At 32.3% G+C, this 19,738-nt stretch overlaps 7 protein-coding genes across 7 annotated transcripts; 2 read left to right on the top strand and 5 right to left on the bottom strand. All coding sequences in view use genetic code 12, as the record gives it.

Annotated features, from left to right (window-relative positions):
• Nucleotides 1-82: 82 nt before the first annotated feature.
• Nucleotides 83-1,678, top strand: NUF2 (kinetochore-associated Ndc80 complex subunit). The gene has a single exon (XM_064881912.1). It carries the CDS (start codon nt 134-136, stop codon nt 1,658-1,660), a length of 1,527 nt encoding a protein of 508 aa, XP_064737652.1. The 5' UTR covers nt 83-133; the 3' UTR covers nt 1,661-1,678.
• Nucleotides 1,679-1,704: 26 nt separating this feature from the next.
• On the bottom strand, nt 1,705-3,890 carry SGE1 (Sge1p). Its single transcript, XM_064884416.1, has one exon. The coding sequence runs from the start codon at nt 3,571-3,573 to the stop codon at nt 1,750-1,752; it is 1,824 nt and encodes a 607-aa protein (XP_064737651.1). The 5' UTR covers nt 3,574-3,890; the 3' UTR covers nt 1,705-1,749.
• GPR1 (Gpr1p) lies at nt 3,891-7,184 on the bottom strand. Its single transcript, XM_064884415.1, has one exon. The coding sequence runs from the start codon at nt 6,693-6,695 to the stop codon at nt 4,209-4,211; it is 2,487 nt and encodes an 828-aa protein (XP_064737650.1). The 5' UTR covers nt 6,696-7,184; the 3' UTR covers nt 3,891-4,208.
• A 766-nt stretch (nt 7,185-7,950) lies between these two features.
• Nucleotides 7,951-9,275, bottom strand: RJT21DRAFT_39515 (uncharacterized protein). The gene is made up of 2 exons (XM_064884424.1): nt 8,514-9,275; nt 7,951-8,377 (listed from the first exon to the last, which is right to left on the bottom strand). Exons 1-2 carry the CDS (start codon nt 8,944-8,946, stop codon nt 8,064-8,066), a joined length of 747 nt encoding a protein of 248 aa, XP_064737649.1. The 5' UTR covers nt 8,947-9,275; the 3' UTR covers nt 7,951-8,063.
• Nucleotides 9,276-10,801: 1,526 nt separating this feature from the next.
• AUR1 (inositol phosphorylceramide synthase) lies at nt 10,802-12,361 on the bottom strand (the record flags this gene model as incomplete). The annotated part of the gene is made up of 2 exons (XM_064885459.1): nt 10,802-10,986; nt 11,053-12,361. 2 exons carry the CDS (start codon nt 12,359-12,361, stop codon nt 10,802-10,804), a joined length of 1,494 nt encoding a protein of 497 aa, XP_064737648.1.
• A 2,127-nt stretch (nt 12,362-14,488) lies between these two features.
• RJT21DRAFT_120953 (glucose-6-phosphate 1-epimerase) lies at nt 14,489-15,751 on the top strand. The gene has a single exon (XM_064881911.1). It carries the CDS (start codon nt 14,765-14,767, stop codon nt 15,671-15,673), a length of 909 nt encoding a protein of 302 aa, XP_064737647.1. The 5' UTR covers nt 14,489-14,764; the 3' UTR covers nt 15,674-15,751.
• Nucleotides 15,752-15,772: 21 nt separating this feature from the next.
• On the bottom strand, nt 15,773-17,383 carry RJT21DRAFT_5168 (uncharacterized protein; the record flags this gene model as incomplete). The annotated part of the gene is made up of 1 exon (XM_064884902.1): nt 15,773-17,383. The coding sequence occupies one exon, from the start codon at nt 17,381-17,383 to the stop codon at nt 15,773-15,775; it is 1,611 nt and encodes a 536-aa protein (XP_064737646.1).
• Between the last annotated feature and the right edge of the window lie 2,355 nt (nt 17,384-19,738).

The raw sequence follows: 19,738 nt of genomic DNA, 5'->3' as shown, positions 1-19,738 counted from the left end.
AGATAATTTTTTTGTTGTTTGTATGGAGTGTTTACATTTTGAGGAAAAAAGTACAGTTTATCAAAAGTATCACAAGTCAGGTGAAAGAAGGTACCAGACATCTGTTGGATTGAGTCATTGAGAAAAGAAAGCAATGTCACGTCGAAGTACAATATACAGAACTGGTATACTGACAAATCGTCGGATAAATCAGGTGACTCTGCAACAAGATGCATTCCCCATCTTAGATGCAAAGGAAATTACTATATGTTTACAAAGTTGTGATTTTATAGCTACAGAAGAATTAGTAACTAAACCTACAAGTTTATTTATAAAGTCATTATTTGAACAATTTCTAGATACATTTATGGGATTGTCACCAGAAACTATTGAAAAAAAAGTGAGAAGTTTGGATAAAACTGATTCTATAGTAGATAAATCAAATGGAAATGGAAATGGAAATGGAAATGTATCTAATGGTAATAGTAATGGTAAACATATAGAAGATCAAGATCAAGAACTAGAAAATAATGCGAATAATGCTGAAGAACAAATTGAAGATCGTGACACATCGTCTGCTCTCCATTTAATTGTTCTTCATAGAGCCGCATTTAAGTTCTTACAAGGATGTGGAATATATGATCTTACATTAATGGATATAATTCGTCCTGATCCAAGTAAAATAAGAAGAATATTAAGTGCAGTAGTCAATTTTGCAAGATTTAGAGAAATGCATTCTCAAGAATGTGAAAAATTAGTATTGGAAAGTGAATCAAGTTTAGAAAATGTACGGAAAGTTCAAGGTGAAAATGATAAGATAATAAATCAGATTCAAGGTATTAAAAGGAAAATAGAGCAAGATGCAACTGAGCCTGAAAAGAAAGCCACATTAAGTCAAGTTAATTTATTTAATTCCAAATTAGAATTAGAATTAAAGAAATTAAAAAAACAACAAGAGATAGTTACACTAGAGCATAAACAATATAAAGATGAGAAATCTCGATTAATTGAAAAATTAGATGATGTACAATATTTATATTTTGAATCATCGAAAGAATTAGAAAAATTTAAAGCATATTCTGAAACAGATTTAAGTGTGGTAAATAAAATTATTAATGATTTAAAAATTCAATTACAAGATCTTCAAAATACATATAATGATTATGATAGAAGAGATCAAAATTTAAGTATAACTATAGATTCTATTCAATTAGTTGAAGGTGAATTAAAGAATTTATTTAGAATTCTTGAAGAAATATCTAATGATATTTCTAAAGAAAGAACATCATTAACTAGATTAACTGAGAGTCAAGAATATTTAGAACAATTAAAATTACAGTCTAATGATTTATCAAGACAAATTCATCAAGTTGAAAGACAATTGACTAATATGCAAGAAAAGACTGATAAATTAAAAGTTCAAGCTGATGAAAGAATAACTAAGAGTCAACAACAATTAGCTAAATATCGTGAAGATTATACTAAATTAATTGAACAAAGGAATTTAAAGGAAACTGAATATAATGAGAAGAAAGAATTAATTAGTGAAATTGAGAATAATATTAATAAAAGAAAGACTGAACATCAATTAGAAATAAGAAATACTGAACTTAAAGTATCTAGATTAAATGCTCAAATAAAACTTTATTTGGATGAAGTTGGTAAGAAAGTTCTCACCTGAAATTGATTGATTAATGATTATCATGTCTATTAATTAATTATGTACATTAGTGTATAACAACATCTGTAGGATATATATTAGAGAAATTATTAATTATGAGTTTCTGTAGTCTTTTCTTGAGTGTTAATTTCGATATTTTCATCATCTGAAGCTTTGGTTTGAATCTTTTCATCCAGATCTTCAGAACCTTCTACTAAATTTTCTTCTTCTTCTTCTTCTTCTTCTTCCTCATCATCACTGGTCTTTTTAACTTCAGAATGCTTTGGAATTTGCTTATTGGTTGAAAATATAGAAGCAATTAAACTACAAGCACCAAAGGCAATACCCATATAAAATACATTTCTAATGGCTTTCATAAATTCATCCAAAATTAATTCTCTAGCAGAATCTGGTAATTGATTAATAATACTTGGTGAAGATAATAAAGAGCCTGGATCAACTGAACTTAATGCTTTGAAATCAGCAGAATTTGTATCTAAAGTTTTTAATAATTGATTGATATAACGTGATCCAGTTGTTCTAAAGATTAATTGAGCAATAGTGACAGAAATAGCAGCTCCTGAAGATCTTAAAAAGTTTAAGAAAATAGTGGTTAAAATGATTGAACCTTCAACATCTTTTGGAGCTTCTAATTGAGAAGATAAAGTTGAACTTTGGAATTGTAAACCAACAGATATACCATTAAGGATTAATAAACCTATTCTCATTCCTGAAGATGAATTCTTACTTAATAATAATAATAATCCACAACTAATTGGTGATAAGATACCTGATACTAACATAGTAATCTTAACACGTCTAGTGAATCTAATGAACATACCATTTGAAACAGATGATAATGCAACAGAAACAACAAAAGGAATTAAATCAACACCAGATCTCCAAGCAGAAGCATTAAATATAACTTGAAAATAAATAGCTAAATACATAATATTTGACATAAAGTATGCAAATGTAAAAGTTCCACAGAGACATGCAGCTAATATGAAACGATTTGAAATAATTTTATAGATAATAATTGGATTTTGAGAGTATCTGAAGTTATAGAAACAGAAGATAACGAAAAGTATACCTCCAAGAATGAAACAACAAATAACAGCTGCTGATTTCCAAGGGAAATCAACTCCACCAAAGGTTAAACCTAATAAAAGTAAGACCAATGAAGTAGTTAATAAGAAAGTACCAGTATAATCAATTTTTGCTAATTTTTGACGAATATTTCCTGTTGGTTTTGGAGGATTAAATCCAAAAAATAATAATACTAAAGCTAAACCACCAATAGGTAAATTAATATAGAAACACCATCTCCAACTAACTTTACTTGCAAAGGCACCCCCAATGAAAGGTCCAAGTACTGAAGCAGCAGAAAATGTTACTCCTAATAAAATGAATGCTAATGATCTTCTTGAAATTGGTACAGATTCAGTTAAAATAACAACCACCATTGATTGAACACAACCTCCTCCTATACCTGCTATAACTCTTCCACCAATTAACATATCCATTGAAGTTGATAATCCAGCAATTAAAGATCCTAATTCAAATACTACTATACCTACCATAACAGTATATTTTCTACCAAAGGCAATAGAAATTTTACCATATGAAGGAGCTAATGTAGCCATTGGTAATAAGAAACCTGAAGTTAACCAACCAATTTTTTGAAAATCTTTAAATTTATTACCAACTTGAGTTAAAATTGTCGATACGATAGTTTGATCTAAGGCAACTAAGAATAAACTAGCAACACAACTTATAAGTGTTACTACTAATCTTATACCAGTTACATATTGATCTGTAGCTTTAGTACCATCACCAGCATTACTTTCGTAATACTTTTCTTTAACTTTACCTTCAAGATCTAGCTTTTCCTTTGAAGATCTATTAGATAGTTCACTCAGTGATTCAGCCATTATGAGTATGTGTTAATATGCAATTAAGTGAATGAAATATTATATGAATTTATTTCTATAAAAAGTATTCTGAAAATTAATTAGTAAAAATTGTTTATGCTATATTGATGTGAAAAATTTAAACTCCGAAATAAAATTTGCAGTACCTATACAGTTTAATGGTTCAGTGGAATTAACCGTTACTTGTAACGAGATAAATGTACTTAGTAAATGAGTTACAACAACTAACTAACTATCAAATATGATTGTAACTATGACAATCCTGGATTACAAATTCTTTTCCATCTCAAATAGCTTGGACTACGGCTTGGGCTTGGACTTGAGGAGAAATACTATACGGATATTAAAAGCGGATTTCCCTTCCGTATCGGTACTTATTTCCACTAAGTAGCTTAGTAAGATGCTCGACAAAAATTTCTTTTGATTATTTTTTAACTTAGCGCATCTTGACATCGGCAACGCGCCGAAGCGGAGCGTGAGTTAGCCGAGTGTGGAGACCGATCTGATAACTAAACTAATGAACTATAATTCATTTATTACTTGTACAAAATATTAAACTTATATGTGTATGTATGTTATGTATGTGTATATGTATGTATGTATGTATGTATGTATGTATTGTTTATCTATTATGTTTATGTTGGTGGACCTCTCTTTAAGAATTCAAGAAAATCTAATTCATCATTACTATTCTGATCTGATGAATACATTGAATCATTACCAACACTATTACCATTAGCACTATTTGTAGCATTACTTGTACCATTAGTGGAGAATCCAAAGGAAGTTCCTGTAAATTTTCTATTTGAAAATGGTGATACCGATGATGATGAAGTAGATGAATCCTTCTTAGTATTACCTAAAGGTTTCATTTCTATAGTATGACGATGAACATTCTCATCAAAATCAGATAATTGTCGGGAAGAAGATCGATTAGATTTATTTGATGATGAAATTACACTCGGCTTTCTACCACCATTACTATATGTTTGACGTTGTAAATGTAGAGGTACTTCTTGATGGGGATGTAAATTAAGCGATTTTTGCAGAACTGAATTCTTCTTCTTTTCATAATTGAATGAAAAATTACCTAAATTATTAGTAAATTCAGATTCTCCTAAATCATCACTTAAAATATTAGAAAAATCATGAGTCTTATTAGTAATGCCTGCATTACTAAATTTACCATTAGATTTAGATAAACTATTTCCATGATTAATATGTCTATGAAGAGGATGATTCCTTGGTTGTGATCCACTTCTATTACTATCAACACTGTTTAATTTATTCTCAATATATTGAGTTTGATATTTTATAATATTCTCTTCTGTTGGTAATGAAAAAAATGGTAATTCTAACCAATTTAACCATTGTCTCCATTTTGGATAATCAGTTTCAGAATAATGATGACTAACACTAAGTGAATTCTTTATAAATGAACTTGCAACAAATGATTCATTACCATCACTAGTATTATTTCTTAATTTTTCTGCATTAGCATTTAAGAAATTATCTAATTTCGTTCGATGTTCTTTCTCAAAATTCTTCATTATAGTATATTTCCAAGGCTTTTCACGATAGAAAAATACAAGAGTATCAACAAATCCATTGAATGGTTGCATAAATGCTGCCATACAATTTATCCAATAGATTGGACCGTGATATTCTTCATAATTGATTTGTGTGACATGCAATATAAATGGAAATACCCAAACAAATATATATGCAAATGGATAAACAAAAATTGATTTCATTTGTTTTTCAATAATTCGTTGTCTTTTTCTGAAGTTTGCCAAATTAGCTGCTTGCATCTCAGGATGATAATTTATATCTTCTGGATCTCGAGATTTCATTTGAGTAATAGTAGGTAATTGTCGAAGATCAAAGTTTTCTTCTTCGTCATCATCCTCTTCTTCACGAGCTGCTCGTTCATCATATTGTTCAACAATATCTTCTTCATCATCATCATCATCTTCAGATTCACCTTCGTCATCTGAATGTTCTTCTTCAGAATTTTTTGTTTTTTGATTAGGCGATTGAGGAATACTTTCACCTGGTTCTGAACCTCTATTAGTACCATTCAATACTTCCAAATTTAATGCATTAGTAGAAGTAGTTGCAGTGGTATTATTAGTGGGTAATTCCAATTTTAGAAAATACCTATCTTTAAAAGCACTTAAAAAGTATTTAATTGCTGAACCAAATGATGGATTTTCATCATTACTAACTTTTGGATGTAAATGACCCTGAGATTTATGCATAGTTGTGAAAACTCCCCCCAAATTTCTGAATTCTTTTATAACATGATAATAAATTAATACATAAAATGTAACGATTATAATTACAATACAATATCTGGGGACCCAACTTAATACAAATCTATACCATAAAGGTCTTTCTGGTAAATAACACCAACTTACTAAAGATACATAACCTGTATCATGAATAAATGCCAAACTAGCTAAAATAATAGGAATAAAAAATGACATTCCATAGACATAAAATCTATATTTATATAATCCACCTTCAGTTCTACTTGAATTTTTTACTTTAGTAGTTAAATTAGGTTTAAAGATTAAAAGATATGTATGAACTGCAAATGATAAGATCGCAATATCTGCACCTTCAATAGCAGTAGCAGTAAAGAATCCGACAATTTGACAGAAATTCTTATTATAATAAGATGTTGAATGAGTTAAAACTCGGGTTGGATATAATAAAAGGATGATTGCTTTAACTAAATCAAAGAACATTAAGAAAAAGATGAGTTGATGACGAAATATTAATCGTTTTGGATCAAATGCTAAGAACATATACATTCCACAGATACACAACAGTATTGAAGCACATGAAGAACTAGTAGCAAGAATACGTTGTACTCGAGCTTGATGATTAGTGAATTCTTCAATTTGATTATGTGTATCCATATAACTCCTAGGAAATAAGTAATTTGATGTTAATGATGATAGTAGTTGAGGTAAGAATTTAGTAGCTAATGTAGTTACTGCTGAAGTTGTGGTTTGAATTGAAGTGGGTGAAAGTGTTGATGATGATGTGGTTATTGTTGATAGTGAAGACAGTAGTAGACTCACCAAAGTAGTTGAAGATGACGATAGTACCATGATGAGATATTATTATTATTATTATTATTCAAATGAATTTAATATAATACAAATTTAAATGTTGATACAAATATAAAAGTGAATATTGAATAGATGTACCATGAGTGGGCAAAGATTTAAAGCTTTAAAATAAATATTTAATAAATGGAAGCAAGCAAAGAAGTGAAGAAGGAATCTAAAATGTATATAAGCTAGTTTTGTATAATCTTTGGGCTCAATCTTGTTAAAATTGAGCTTTGAATGTCAAATTGAATTGGAAATAGAAATTCGAACTGGAACAGGAACTGGAACTGGAACTGGAATTGTACTAGTGGAAATGTCTTATTAGTTACTGAACAAAGTAAATACGGAGAAGTTCCGAAATGATATACTTGAAGAAATTTAGTTAGCACACACAGACCACAGTGTGGTAGAATAAATTATTACTTCTGGTCACCACTTGAAAGGGACAGGATAATTATTCATAAACTACAGTTAGTTTTGTATGGGATTTCGTTAATGGTTCTGTGTCGGTATATTGCACGCATCTTGCGTTCCGCCTGCTGCTCCCTTTTTTTTCTGCCTACAGAAATGTCGCGGCGGTGGGAACATGTCCCTCACTGTAGCCATTAAGCATGCTAGGATTACGAATTATTACGAAAAAGATCTACGAGATTCGGTGCGTTTCGGGCATGCGATATTCTCTCTTTGTTGGGTTCATAGAATTTATTAGAACTATTACGGTATGTTTTATTATATATTCATAAGACATACAGGGATGTTGATAACTAATAATGAGTGTAGCCAGTGGTTGTAGCGGTAAATTATGTGTCGTGAAATTACATAAAATTGGCGGGTGGAGACTTGCATAAAACAAGATCTCTTCCCTGGGATCTGCATTCTTAATAAAATATCATTATAATACACAGTATTGCAAAAAAAAGGTAAATGTCTTCTTCCGTTCTAATGACATGTCTCTCTTGACATCTCATCTCATAAATGTCTTCATCTTTCTGTAGTTTTGTGGCAGATTTATCTTTAATGACCACAGACTTCAGCATCACTCAACTTAGAGTTAATAGTAAAGGAATGAATGGATGGTCATCGACAAAGTCGTTAACTAGTCACTCGTTCGCTCACAAATTTCTGTATGATGTCTGGTAACTTCGGCTTATGATTCGGCATTCTTTGCCCCTTAACTTAGCGAATTATAGATAATTTCGTCAGTAACTTGATAGAACTCTAAAATTTAGACACTTCAGATTTCTAATTATAGATTTACTAATGTTAATGGGTAGTCATAATATATTCTCTACATAATTACTTGTAATATTTAAATCTCTTGCAGTAAAAATGGGACATGTTATTACTGATACATACCGATGTAAACTATAAATTAAATTTTAGCGAACAGTTATTTATAATGTTCTTGTAGAAATAGAAATAAAAAGACCGATTAATCTTATGATTACAAGAAGAGAGCAACAGCAGCAGCAAGGGCGGCAACACCACCAGCGACTTGTTTACCAGCAGCTCCACCTTCGTAAGAACTTGGAACAATAGAAGTTGGTTCTGGAGTTGGTTCTGGAGTTGGTTCTGGAGTTGGTTCTTCGGAAGTAGGTTCAGTGGTTGGTTCTTCAGAAGTTGGTTCAGGGGTTGGTTCAGTAGTTGGTTCTTCAGGAGTTGGTTCAGGGGTTGGTTCAGTGGTTGGTTCTTCAGTAGTTGGTTCTTCAGTAGTTGGTTCGGAAGTTGGTTCAGTGGTTGGTTCTTCGGTAGTTGGTTCAGGGGTTGGTTCAGTAGTTGGTTCATCAGTGGTTGGTTCTTCGGAAGTTGTTTCATCAGTATTTGGTTCATTAGTTACATCCCCAGCAGTAATACCAACTTGAGTACAACCAGAACCAGAAAATGTTCTTAAAGTGTAACCAGTATCAGCAGGACAAGCATAGAAATTGGTATTGTCAGAAGTAGCACCAAATCTTAATTGATTTCCATTAACTAAACCCCAATCTTTACTAGCATTAGCAAGAGTAGTTAAAACTATACCTGTTTCAGTATTTTGTAAATAGTTTCCACTAGCATCCTTAAGGAATCCAGATGGTTCTTCTAAAGTGAAAGTACCAGCATCACCATTTTGTAAAGTAACTAAGTTTCCTGAGGTTGAAACAGGTACGTTAGTAAGTGAACCACCATTAGCAGTTAATTGAAAAGTTTGATCTGCTGCAACAATGTAAGCAGAGACGGCAATGTAAGCTAAAGTATTGAATAATTGCATAGCGAATGTGTGTATAAATATTAATATGGATTAATTTATCTAAGATTAGTATATATATAAAGAAAGATATATTGAAATAATTATTCATTAAGAGGATTTTTATGTGGTATTTATACACATTTGCAGCCTAATAGATGGCACTCTAAAATGGCTGAATTTTTGCTTGTCTGGGGTAGGAGTAAATATTCAAATAATCTAAATTTAGAAGAGAACACAAACCTTATTCTTAAGGTTATTCTGTTGGTATACGTAATGGAACTGACAAGAACTTTTTCATCATACATATTACACATTAGGCTCTATTGGGTAACCTAATTGGGGATGCTCATTTTGTCTGCTGATGGGCTGGTATGCAAAACTTAAATTTTGAGATTTTTCTTGGTGCGCTCTGATTTTTCTTTGTTACGCATGACCTTTCAGGACTCTTCAATCATTGTACATTATATGTGAGCTTAGACGGTAAATTGTACCAAAGAATTACCGAGCATTGAATGCAGCCCAGCTTACTTATACGTATTGCATCATTTGTTTTGGTTTTTTAATATCCAGTTGAAGTTTCGTGACATTAATGAAAAATTATAACCCTTTCTTCTCCTATTCTCTCTTATTGGTTAAAGTTTGAAGCTTATTGTAGCAAATTTCAATGTAATAAAACTCATCAATATTGAAATAATATTCTCCCCATTATTGATATTTTTTTGGGTAAATAGTGAAGCGATGCAGCCAGGGAGGTCCTGTGCGTAGCAAGGAAGGACCTAACAATGGGGAAGATTAGAGAAATAGAAATTTGCATAACATGTGGTGTGGTAATAGTCCCCTGCTGTATGCTTATGCGGAAGGATCTACATGGAGTCACAGGTACAGTAAAAGTTATTTGACTGGCAACGAACCATTTCGGTAGTTTAGTTTGTTTCGATTGAACGGCTATGCACGACGTCATTGTAGTAGAGATATATTTCTTAACTTCTCTTGTTACATTATGAAATGGTTTGCAGAACAACTCCTCTATCAATTTCTTGTCAGTTCATTCTCCCCACGTTGTGGCAGACCCACCTGGAAGCTGGATAATTTACCATTGTATCCTGTACCAACTAATTCAGTGCCTGTTTATTGTTAATATAATTATAGTTCGTGCGTTCAAAATCCCAATTAGGGTATTGTGGTAAATTTTTCAAAACTTTTGTGTGCGAGACATTACAGTTCCCGTTTGGGAAATAAACTTCCGATGAAAGAGGGATTGCTTTAGATTCACAATGTGTACCACATGGTAGAAGAAGTATGAACCCGGAATGCCTTTGGACAATCTCCATCAGATGAACGCAAGTGTGTATCGCGCAAATTCTGGGCTTAAGTTGCCTGACAGTTGCCTTCATTGGAAATCTGGCACATGTGTAAATGTAGACTGCATAATTGTGAACATTAGTAGAATGAATATTAAAATTGTGAACAGTAGAAGAAGTTCAATAACTAAGTCCATACTCTAAATATTGTCAGTCACTCTTAAAAACGAATTATATATTACCAGATCACTTATATAAATAGTATATCATTATGTATAATAAGAAGTTAAAATAGAAATTAAAATTAGATTAGATTAAATGAAAATTAAATATTAAATTATGTTTATAATTAAAGCAAGTTATTAACTGTAGTAGACCCCAAATAGCAAACAATGAGTATATTCACATGATAAGAAGATGTGTTTAGATATTAATGATTTGTGAATAATAACATCATTAACTTAAAAATTAATTACTGCAATTATGTATTCCTTTAGTGTAAATATTATGATTAAGTATTTTTATGAGTCGATTTTAGTATAGATATGAGGTCGTTGATGCATGTTCGTCAATTATTAGCGATTCTTTTTACTGGATGATGGATGCAAGGAGCTAGCTTGTGATGCTAAATCTTCAAGAGATGTAGTGGAAGTTGTTGAGCTGATTTGGTGATGTTCATCATCAAATACAGATGGAGTAGCACTGTTTTCTAATGATGAATTGTCTTCATGACTACTGACATCAACATCATCATGAGCAACTTGTGCTTCAACGTCATCTTCATCAGCTTCTGGATGAGATGGTAAGTTCAAAGATGATCCATTACCTACTCCTGCAATATAACTTCTTGAAGATTGTCTTGATCTTGGAACTGAAATACTGGACATTTCAAACTCTTCAACTGGAAGTTGAGCTGCGATCGATTGAGACGATTGAGCTTGGAATATAGGTTGTTGTTGTAAGTATGGATAGTTAACAAATCTAGTTACATTATCATCAAGCCCCAAATTATTTTCTGAATCTGAAGTATCAGAAACACTTATGTAACTTGATGATAATGGATCAATAGTTTGAATATCGATTTTATTAATTTCAACATAAGACCAACGACAAAATTTAGCTGGGTCAACAATTGGTAAATGATTATATTTAGTATATTCAAAAACAATTAAACTTAAAGCAGCACCTCCAATTAAGTCAATAAAATAGTGATGGGTAAGGTACATTGTACTCCACCAAAGCCAAGACCCATAAGTCCACCACACATATTTATATTTTGGGAATAACCAACATAAGAAGAGTACATCCATAATTGCACAACCACTATGTAAAGAAGGGAAAGCTCCAAAAATGACTGGTGAATTAGAAAATGTTGTTGTATACATATCAAATCCAAATAATTCATCAATTCTACCCAAACCACCTGGAGAACCTTGCATAGAATAATTTGCAGGTTGTAAACCATACAAATTTTTATACCAAGGAGCTGCAGCTGGAAAGAAGATTTGAGTTAATACCCCAATTAAATTCATGTATCCAAAAGCAAAACCAAATGATCTTAAAGATGTAGGAGGAGCAAATAAAAAGATGAAAGCTGCAACCACAAATGGAGCACTGAAGTGTACTATACCATAAGGAAACCAAGCTACTAAATCCAAAAATGAATTAGTAACTGTTGCTAATACATCCGATAAATTATCACCATAAAGAATAGTTTCCATTGCTGGTAAAACTTTTACTGAAATAGCCGGTTTCCAATGAGTTGGGATTTTACCAGCACTAAAGAAAAGTGCTAACCAGGTAAATACTGGTAATGCATGAACAAAAAATTGGGAAGTTAATGGAATTAAGAAACATAGTATAAATGATAAAAGTATAGGGATTTTTATAAGGAATGATGCAGGGAATATTATGAATACAAAAAATATAATTGATGAAAGGAAACCATAATGACAAACTTCTTTAATCGACCAATTATGATGTTTAAATTTATTAAGGGAGATTGAAATATCTGTTTCGAATTGTAAATCAGACAATGTTGAAGCAGGAGGTTTCTCTAAAAGAAAGTAATAATGAAATAACTGGAAAGGTTTTTGGATCACTCTGGATCTTAGAATGGTTGATGCGACAGTCATATAGCTAGCAAACACTATTATAATTTTTAAAATTCCGATAAACTAATAAATAACGAAGTAATTATAAATAAAATGATAAATAAATAAATAAACAAATAATAATGTAATAGTATGCTGCTGGGGCTAAATAAAAATATATTATGTTGAATAACAGGAGCCAAAAATATTGATCTCTTACTGGTATGGAAGTTTTTGACGTTGAGTTGAGTAAAGTTAAGTTGAGTTAAGTACAGTTCATACAAGGAGTAAAAGATAGTGATGATCTGCTTAACAATTTCCTCTATGGTACTTCTCCTATTTTTTTGTCAGGGCTTTCGGCTTTTTTTTGCCTGGGTCTGCGAAATGTCGTGACTTTGTCTCTTTTTCAATGGTGAAAAATGTCTGTTAATGCCGATGGTGACCGGATGGGAATTAAAATCCAATTGAGTCTATTGGAATAGTATTCAAGGAAAATTTGGTACTTAGTAATTAGAATATTCACTGTGAAAAAAGTGACATGTGTATAAATTTATAAATCAATAGACAACCCTATTTTTTTTACACAGCGATGACTTTTTATCTAAGTGGTTGTAAGTAGTGATGATGGCAGCTAGGTTGTAGTACGGAGGCCCGAGAGAAAAAGCAATTTCTGGGCTATTTTGTTATGGGTCGTGTCCGATGTACCAAAATGTCATTCAAATTTCTTTTTTATCAATGTTCCTGAATTCCCGATCGGTACTTGTCCGATCATCACGTAGTGATGAAGAATACTTTAAGTCTGTTACCAACTGGTCTGAATTTACTACAGGCTGGTTGCAAATCAGTCTGATATTTGATCAGAATAATGAATCAGAATAATGATGTGTATAGCTCAATATGACGATAAATTTATAAAAAATGGCACAAAAGCTAAGAAAACCTCATTGTAATTCGCCGAAGAAACATTTATAAGACCGTTATACTCTAGTTAAGCTTAAATTAATATGGATAAATACTTAAATAGAATATATCACGTCGTTCTAACTAAGTTAACAATAGCAACTAATTGAGCAGATGTTGCAATTAAATTAGCCAAGAACACGACCAAACCAGCAAAACTTAATTTGCACCCAGCATTAAACTGATATACCAGTTTAAATCATTATTAGATACTTAAACTATCAATATAGGGACCAAACCAGCAAAACCTAATTTGCACCCAGCATTAAACTACTTTACCAGTTTAGGGATGATCTATCAAAAACAAATTCTGAGCTGTAAACCACTTTCAAATCATACAAATATTATAATTGAATCCTAATAGTTCTTTATATGTCTTCGATTAAATACTTTCTCCAATACAAGCTGCTGCTCCGCATACTCATTCTCATTCCCATTCACATCATTACCTTCTTCTTCATTTTCAAAAACTGTATCTGACCAATTACATCGCTTATCCTGCAACTTCAGAGAGCTATAGTCAATAAAGATTCGTATGTCATCTTCTGTGACTAAAATCGTATGTCATCTTCTGTGACTAAAATATCCTCCTCCATCCTTGGTTACTGATAGTTAAGGGATATATGTGCCTAGGTAGATTTGATAAGGCGGCTATTGCATCATTGAAATTGATTATATCCAGAAGACACATAATTCAATTATCAGAATAAGGAAGGCAAATATTTCAACTTACGTTTCAAAGTTAGAGTTGGAGTGAGGTTTATTATAGATATCCAATAATGTAGTTTATGCGATTAGTGTTGTTTCACTTTTCATAGCCGCATATCAGTACAGTAGCTTAAAAAATATCTGGGCTCAATAAATTTGCAACCAACCTAATAATCAGTCTTACAACCACAAAAATTACCTGATTAGGCATTTTAAGCAATTGGTAAGATCTTTTCTACCAAACAGTTCAGAAAATATTTGAAAGATAGATATCTCAAAATGTTAATAAAAGTTAATGACATCGTAGCCCTACCATGAATGTAGACGGTGTATTAAACTCAGTGCGCATGTTACAATTTTAGCTTTTAGTATATATAAAGTAAGCCATATATAAGTTACTGAGTTGGGCTTTTATGGAATAGGCCAAATGTAATTAAGAAAGAATAATTGAATGGTTCGAATAGTATCTTTATGGTACTAATAAATTCGGCCTCAGAAGTATGAAAAGATAAGATGACTGGTTTGAATAATTTTTGCCCTTTTGGTCTGAAGAAAAAAGTCAGACTGTTCTATAAAAATTCTATCAGGTGACTGATACCACGTTCCCAAGAGAGCTCGATTGTTCCGAATTATAGTGACGGCTATGTGCACACCGATTTTCGGGCTGGCGAAGGCTCTACATATTGCAAGTAACTAGTTAAGGCACTTCACTATCAATTGACTAAAATAAGGCTTATATTGGTCATTCAAAAGCTTAGTAAATATTTCATAAATAACATGCCAGTAGACGAAACAGAAACTCAAGTTATTTTAACTCACCCAAGTGATCCAAACACTAAAGTCACTATTTTGAAATACGGAGCAACCGTTATTTCTTGGTTAAACAAAGGTGAAGAGAAATTATGGGTAAGTGAAGGAGCATTCTTAGATGGATCTAAGCCAGTTAGAGGTGGTATTCCTTTAGTATTCCCAGTGTTTGGTAAACAAAAGTCCGAAGCACATCCAACTTTCAAATTACCTCAACATGGATTTGCTAGAAATTCTACTTGGGAATTTCTCGGACAAACAACTGCTAATCCTCCAACTGTTGAATTTGGTTTAGGTCCAGAACAAGTTAGTCCAGATTTATTAAAATTATGGGGAGATGGATCATATGATTTCACTTTAATTTTAACTATTAAATTAGAAGAGGATAAATTAACTACTCTAATTGATATTGAAAATAGAGGTAGTAAAGAATTCGAATTTAATTGGTTATTCCACACTTATTATAGAATCCCAGATATTACTGATACTTTAGTTAATAATTTGGTTGATCAATCATGTTTTGATCAATTATTGGCAGAAGAATACACTGAAAAATCACCAGTTATTAGCTTCCATGAAGAATTTGATAGAATTTACCAGAAAGTTCCTCTTGATAAAACATTTCAAATCATTGAATTTGGTAAAGTATTATTTAACCTTCATCGTATTAACTTAAATGATACAGTAGTATGGAATCCATGGATTAAAAAATCAGAAGCTACTGCTGATTTCTTTCCTAAAAATGGTTATTTAAACATGTTATGTGTAGAACCAGGTAATGTTTCATCCTTTGTTAAATTAGGAGCTGGTGAAAAATGGCAAGGAGGTCAAGAATTAAGTCTTGGTGGTGAAATAAAAGTTCAAACAAACATTTACTAAACTACAATAAGTAACTTATTCTTTCTGTTATATATATTAGGCGTATCTATACATTCATAAATATTCATTAAAACTAGATATTAATTTAATTAATTAAAATTATTGAAATTGTTGTTTGAACCTTTCAAACTTACTTATTGATTTTTGCGACGAAGATATTGTCGGCTTACTGTAAAGAGATTTCTGTGATGAAGAGACTGTAGGTTTATCGTAAAGTGAAAATGGTTGCGGAATTGTTACCTTACCATTAAACGAGCGTGATGTTTTGAATTGATGATCTTCATTGGCTTTGGTTGATTTAGTTAATATTTTCGGACTTGAAGTATTAATGCTAGATCTACTTGTGGGTATTTTATAACTTGATAGGGATGGTTGTGTATGTTTCATATTAGAAGATGAAGTTGAAGAAACTAACTTAGAATGATTGGAAAAAGTAGGGATTGAAGGTTTCTTTTGCAATTGAGGTATTGAAGGTTTCTTCTGTAGTTGAGGTATTGAGGGTTTCTTCTGTAGTTGAGGAATTGAAGATTTCTTTTGTAATTGAGGTATTGAGCTTTTCTTATTAAGACTGGGGATTGTATTAGGATTAAGATTTGGAATAGAATGTTTCTTTTGTAATTGTGGAATTGAACTCTTTTTATTTAACGTTGGATGAATATTGGTTTGACTATGGCTCGAGGGTATTACTCCAGCTAACTCTAAAGCACTTGGTCGAAGTTTATTACTTGGAGGATATGGTTTTAAAAATTTGTCTTTATTGGGGGATCCATTCAACATATCAATCTCTGTTGGATTGGATTGGGTTAAGCTGACATCCAGACCGTTGTCCGATAATAATGCATTTAAATTCATAAACTTCTTAGAAGGAGATATTTTTCGTAAGGGACTGCTATTATTGGAAGTTGATGTAGTCGAATTCAAATTATTTGATGACGATATTGGTTGAGTAAGATTGCTATTATTAGTCATGTTTAAAGTACTAGATTTTGAAGGTTTATGATTGATTTCGTTAGTTGAATCAGGATGTGCTAGTTTGAAGGTTGGAACGAATCTAGCTACTTCATCCGGTCCATTTAAAGTTCTTCTTCTTTTTGTACTAGATTCTAATTCTTCATTTGAATTAGTATCCATTGGAGTACTTGTTGGAGATTTATTAGGAGATTTATCAGTCATCAGTGATCCTGATATTGATCGATGACCTTTAGCTGCTACAGAATAATGACTTGAAATAGATTCCATAGTATTTTGAAGTCCACGATGTATACCACTATAACGTTTATATTTCTTTGAATTAGATCTTCTTGTTACACTTAATTTAACTGCATTTATAGATTCTGAAGTTGGTGATGTTATCATTGAAGATAATTGATTAGCTCTCATATTTAATTCTGACAACACGTTATTTGTTAGTTTTTGGGAATATCCTTTATTGGTCATAATGGAATTAACATTGGTATTATATCCATTATTAGTATTACGTTGTTGTTGCAGTGGTGATACCATTATATCATCTAGATTTGGATATATTGGTGAAGATTGTAAATGTTGTGGAGATTCAAAGGGTGAGTTTAAGGTTAAGTTCTTTATCCTTTTAATAGGAGTATTTAAGGAAACATAGTTAGAATCCATCATATTGATATCATTATTTATACTACTATTATTCGGAGCACTTGATGTCGGAGATGATGAAGTATGATGATAATAGGACATTGGTAAGTCCATTTGTATTACACTTAGTAAGGGTCTGAAATTAAGTCAATAATTCCACGTACAGGGTCGGTAAAACGTATAGTTGATAGTGTAGATGAGCTATTGGCAATTCGTAAAAGTTTCAAATGGTTCGGCTGGAATTTGCAGATATCTGAGAAAAATGGACTCCATTAGGACAAAATGTAAACAATCGTCATTTTCTCTTCTTTCAGTAAGATTGTAGATTCGGAATAAATATTTTTGATGTGCACACGTGATCACAATAACGTGCCTTATTTTTATTTTACTCATTAACCGTTCTCGCTAAAGCGAGCATAAAAAATTTAAAAATAGGTGCGGTTTTTCCATCTGAGTCACCCGTAATCATCCTGTCTGCCACGCCACATACTTCAATGGTTAGGTAAATCCATTCTCGGAGTATATCAAATCCTAGATGGGCCGTGGCTTACAGTAGTCCATAAAGTGTAACAAATTATGACTTGACTTTAACTTAGTATCTGGAAAATGCTGGGCTAATGGAAATATGTTATTTTCGTTAATATTGGTTAAATAAGTTCAAATTTCACGTGAGTAAAATAAAACCACCAATTAAACACTCTTATGTCTGATGAATACCATGGTAATATCCAACGGCACATATCATCTTCAGTTAAATGAAAATGGATATAGCAAATTTGACATCATGAGAGAAGGTTAGGTCAAATATCAGAGGTTTTTCTCAGAGTTCCCCGGGAAAAAGGATGTGCCGGCATATAATAAAATCCCTCTTATATCAGGATATGTAGATATACTCCGAAGGTCTTTTTTCTTTTTTGCTCATTAACAAAGTTGTCCGACAGACACAGATAAATCCTAAATGATCGTCTGATTATATTTCTTTATATGAGTTAACTTGCATAGACAATTTAACCAAAGCATGAGAAAAATAGCAGTTCTTTGACCTTAGTAAAGTATAGAAGTTAATGTAGATATCCACGGCAGAGAATAGATATAGAAGTAAAAGTTAATCTAGGCCAACTGTATTGAAGATGATTCATTTTTTATTTTCTTAATTACTGAGGAGAGGAGGGGAAGACTTTGACCGTAAGTTCAGTGCATTGTTGCCGCGGATTCAAATGTCCGAAAATTCTGCGAAGAATCAGCCAGTACAGAGTGAGTCGCAGTGCGATTTTCAGCCCCAGCTCGGACTACAACTCTTACAGCGCGGAAGTGAGTGAAGAGATGGAAGAATGATTATTGAGTTAGATGAAATTCCACAAGCCCGGCCAATGATTGAGTAAGTTAAAGTTATAGTAGTTGATGGAGTTTGTTGTTGTTTGTTGTAGTAATAAATGAACGTGAAGATAGGATTTCGGAGTTCAAAGATGAAATTGACGGAGTAGAGGAAACAGATGAGGAGATGATGAGGAGAGTTTATCAGACCATAGGCCCAGCCCAGTAGTGAAAGAGGAGATCAGTTCAGTAGAGAGCGACCATGAGAATTTACGGTAATGACAAAGGGGAGAAGATAAAATTTCTTTTTTTTAGGGAGGGGTTGTAGCCATGTCGCGGCAAGCATTTCTAAGACCGCACTAAATTACTGAACAAACTCATGAGACAGTGAGATCTAGACAGAGTCACAAAAGAAGAGGGGAGATAGAGGCAAAATACTATTCCAATGATGCGAAAATCTCTAATAGTCCGACAGACAGAAAGACAACCATTCAGACAATTAGTCAGATAGTTAACAAGTCAGTAATTCTAGTCAAATAAACACTTAATCTAGACCCATTAGTACAATACTGAAAGGAGGTAAAATTAAATAAAGTATAGTGTAGTAACCAAGACTATGGCATGGTATGCTATGTCGCCATGCATTTCCCGTACCCGCTTGTTTGTAAAATTTACTAGTCAAGTCCGGTGACTGCGCAATTCGGCAACTCTATCCATACCACCAAGTAAATGTCTGAAAGTATCAATTGTCGTGTGGATATATTGTTTAGCCAGGAGGAGAGAAAAATTCACCCGTAAAGTTCCGTCGGAAAATTTTGTGGCCTTCCTGTCATACCAGGAAGACTCAGATGGGTGTTTATTTTTTTGTTCCGAGGATTTCCTAAAAGATGGACCAAGTACTACCGAATGAGATATCGTGTGAACATAGTGGTAGTAGTATTAGAATTAATGGTTAATAGTACTAATAGTTAGTAGTACTACCATCATTACCAATACAGTTACCATCACTACTATTTGTAACACTGCTACCAGAATGGTTACTTATTCCATGTGTTCGTAATTGTCAGTTGCCATCAGTTCGGAGTAAAACCGGACTTTGACACACGCAACCAAGAATAAAAAAAAAATCATACTCGTTCCCCT

Source organism: Scheffersomyces amazonensis (genome assembly GCF_036850825.1).
Source record: "Scheffersomyces amazonensis strain UFMG-HMD-26.3 chromosome Unknown RJT21scaffold_4, whole genome shotgun sequence".
Lineage (NCBI taxonomy): Eukaryota > Fungi > Ascomycota > Pichiomycetes > Serinales > Debaryomycetaceae > Scheffersomyces > Scheffersomyces amazonensis.
This window is presented reverse-complemented; position numbering and strand designations above follow the sequence as displayed.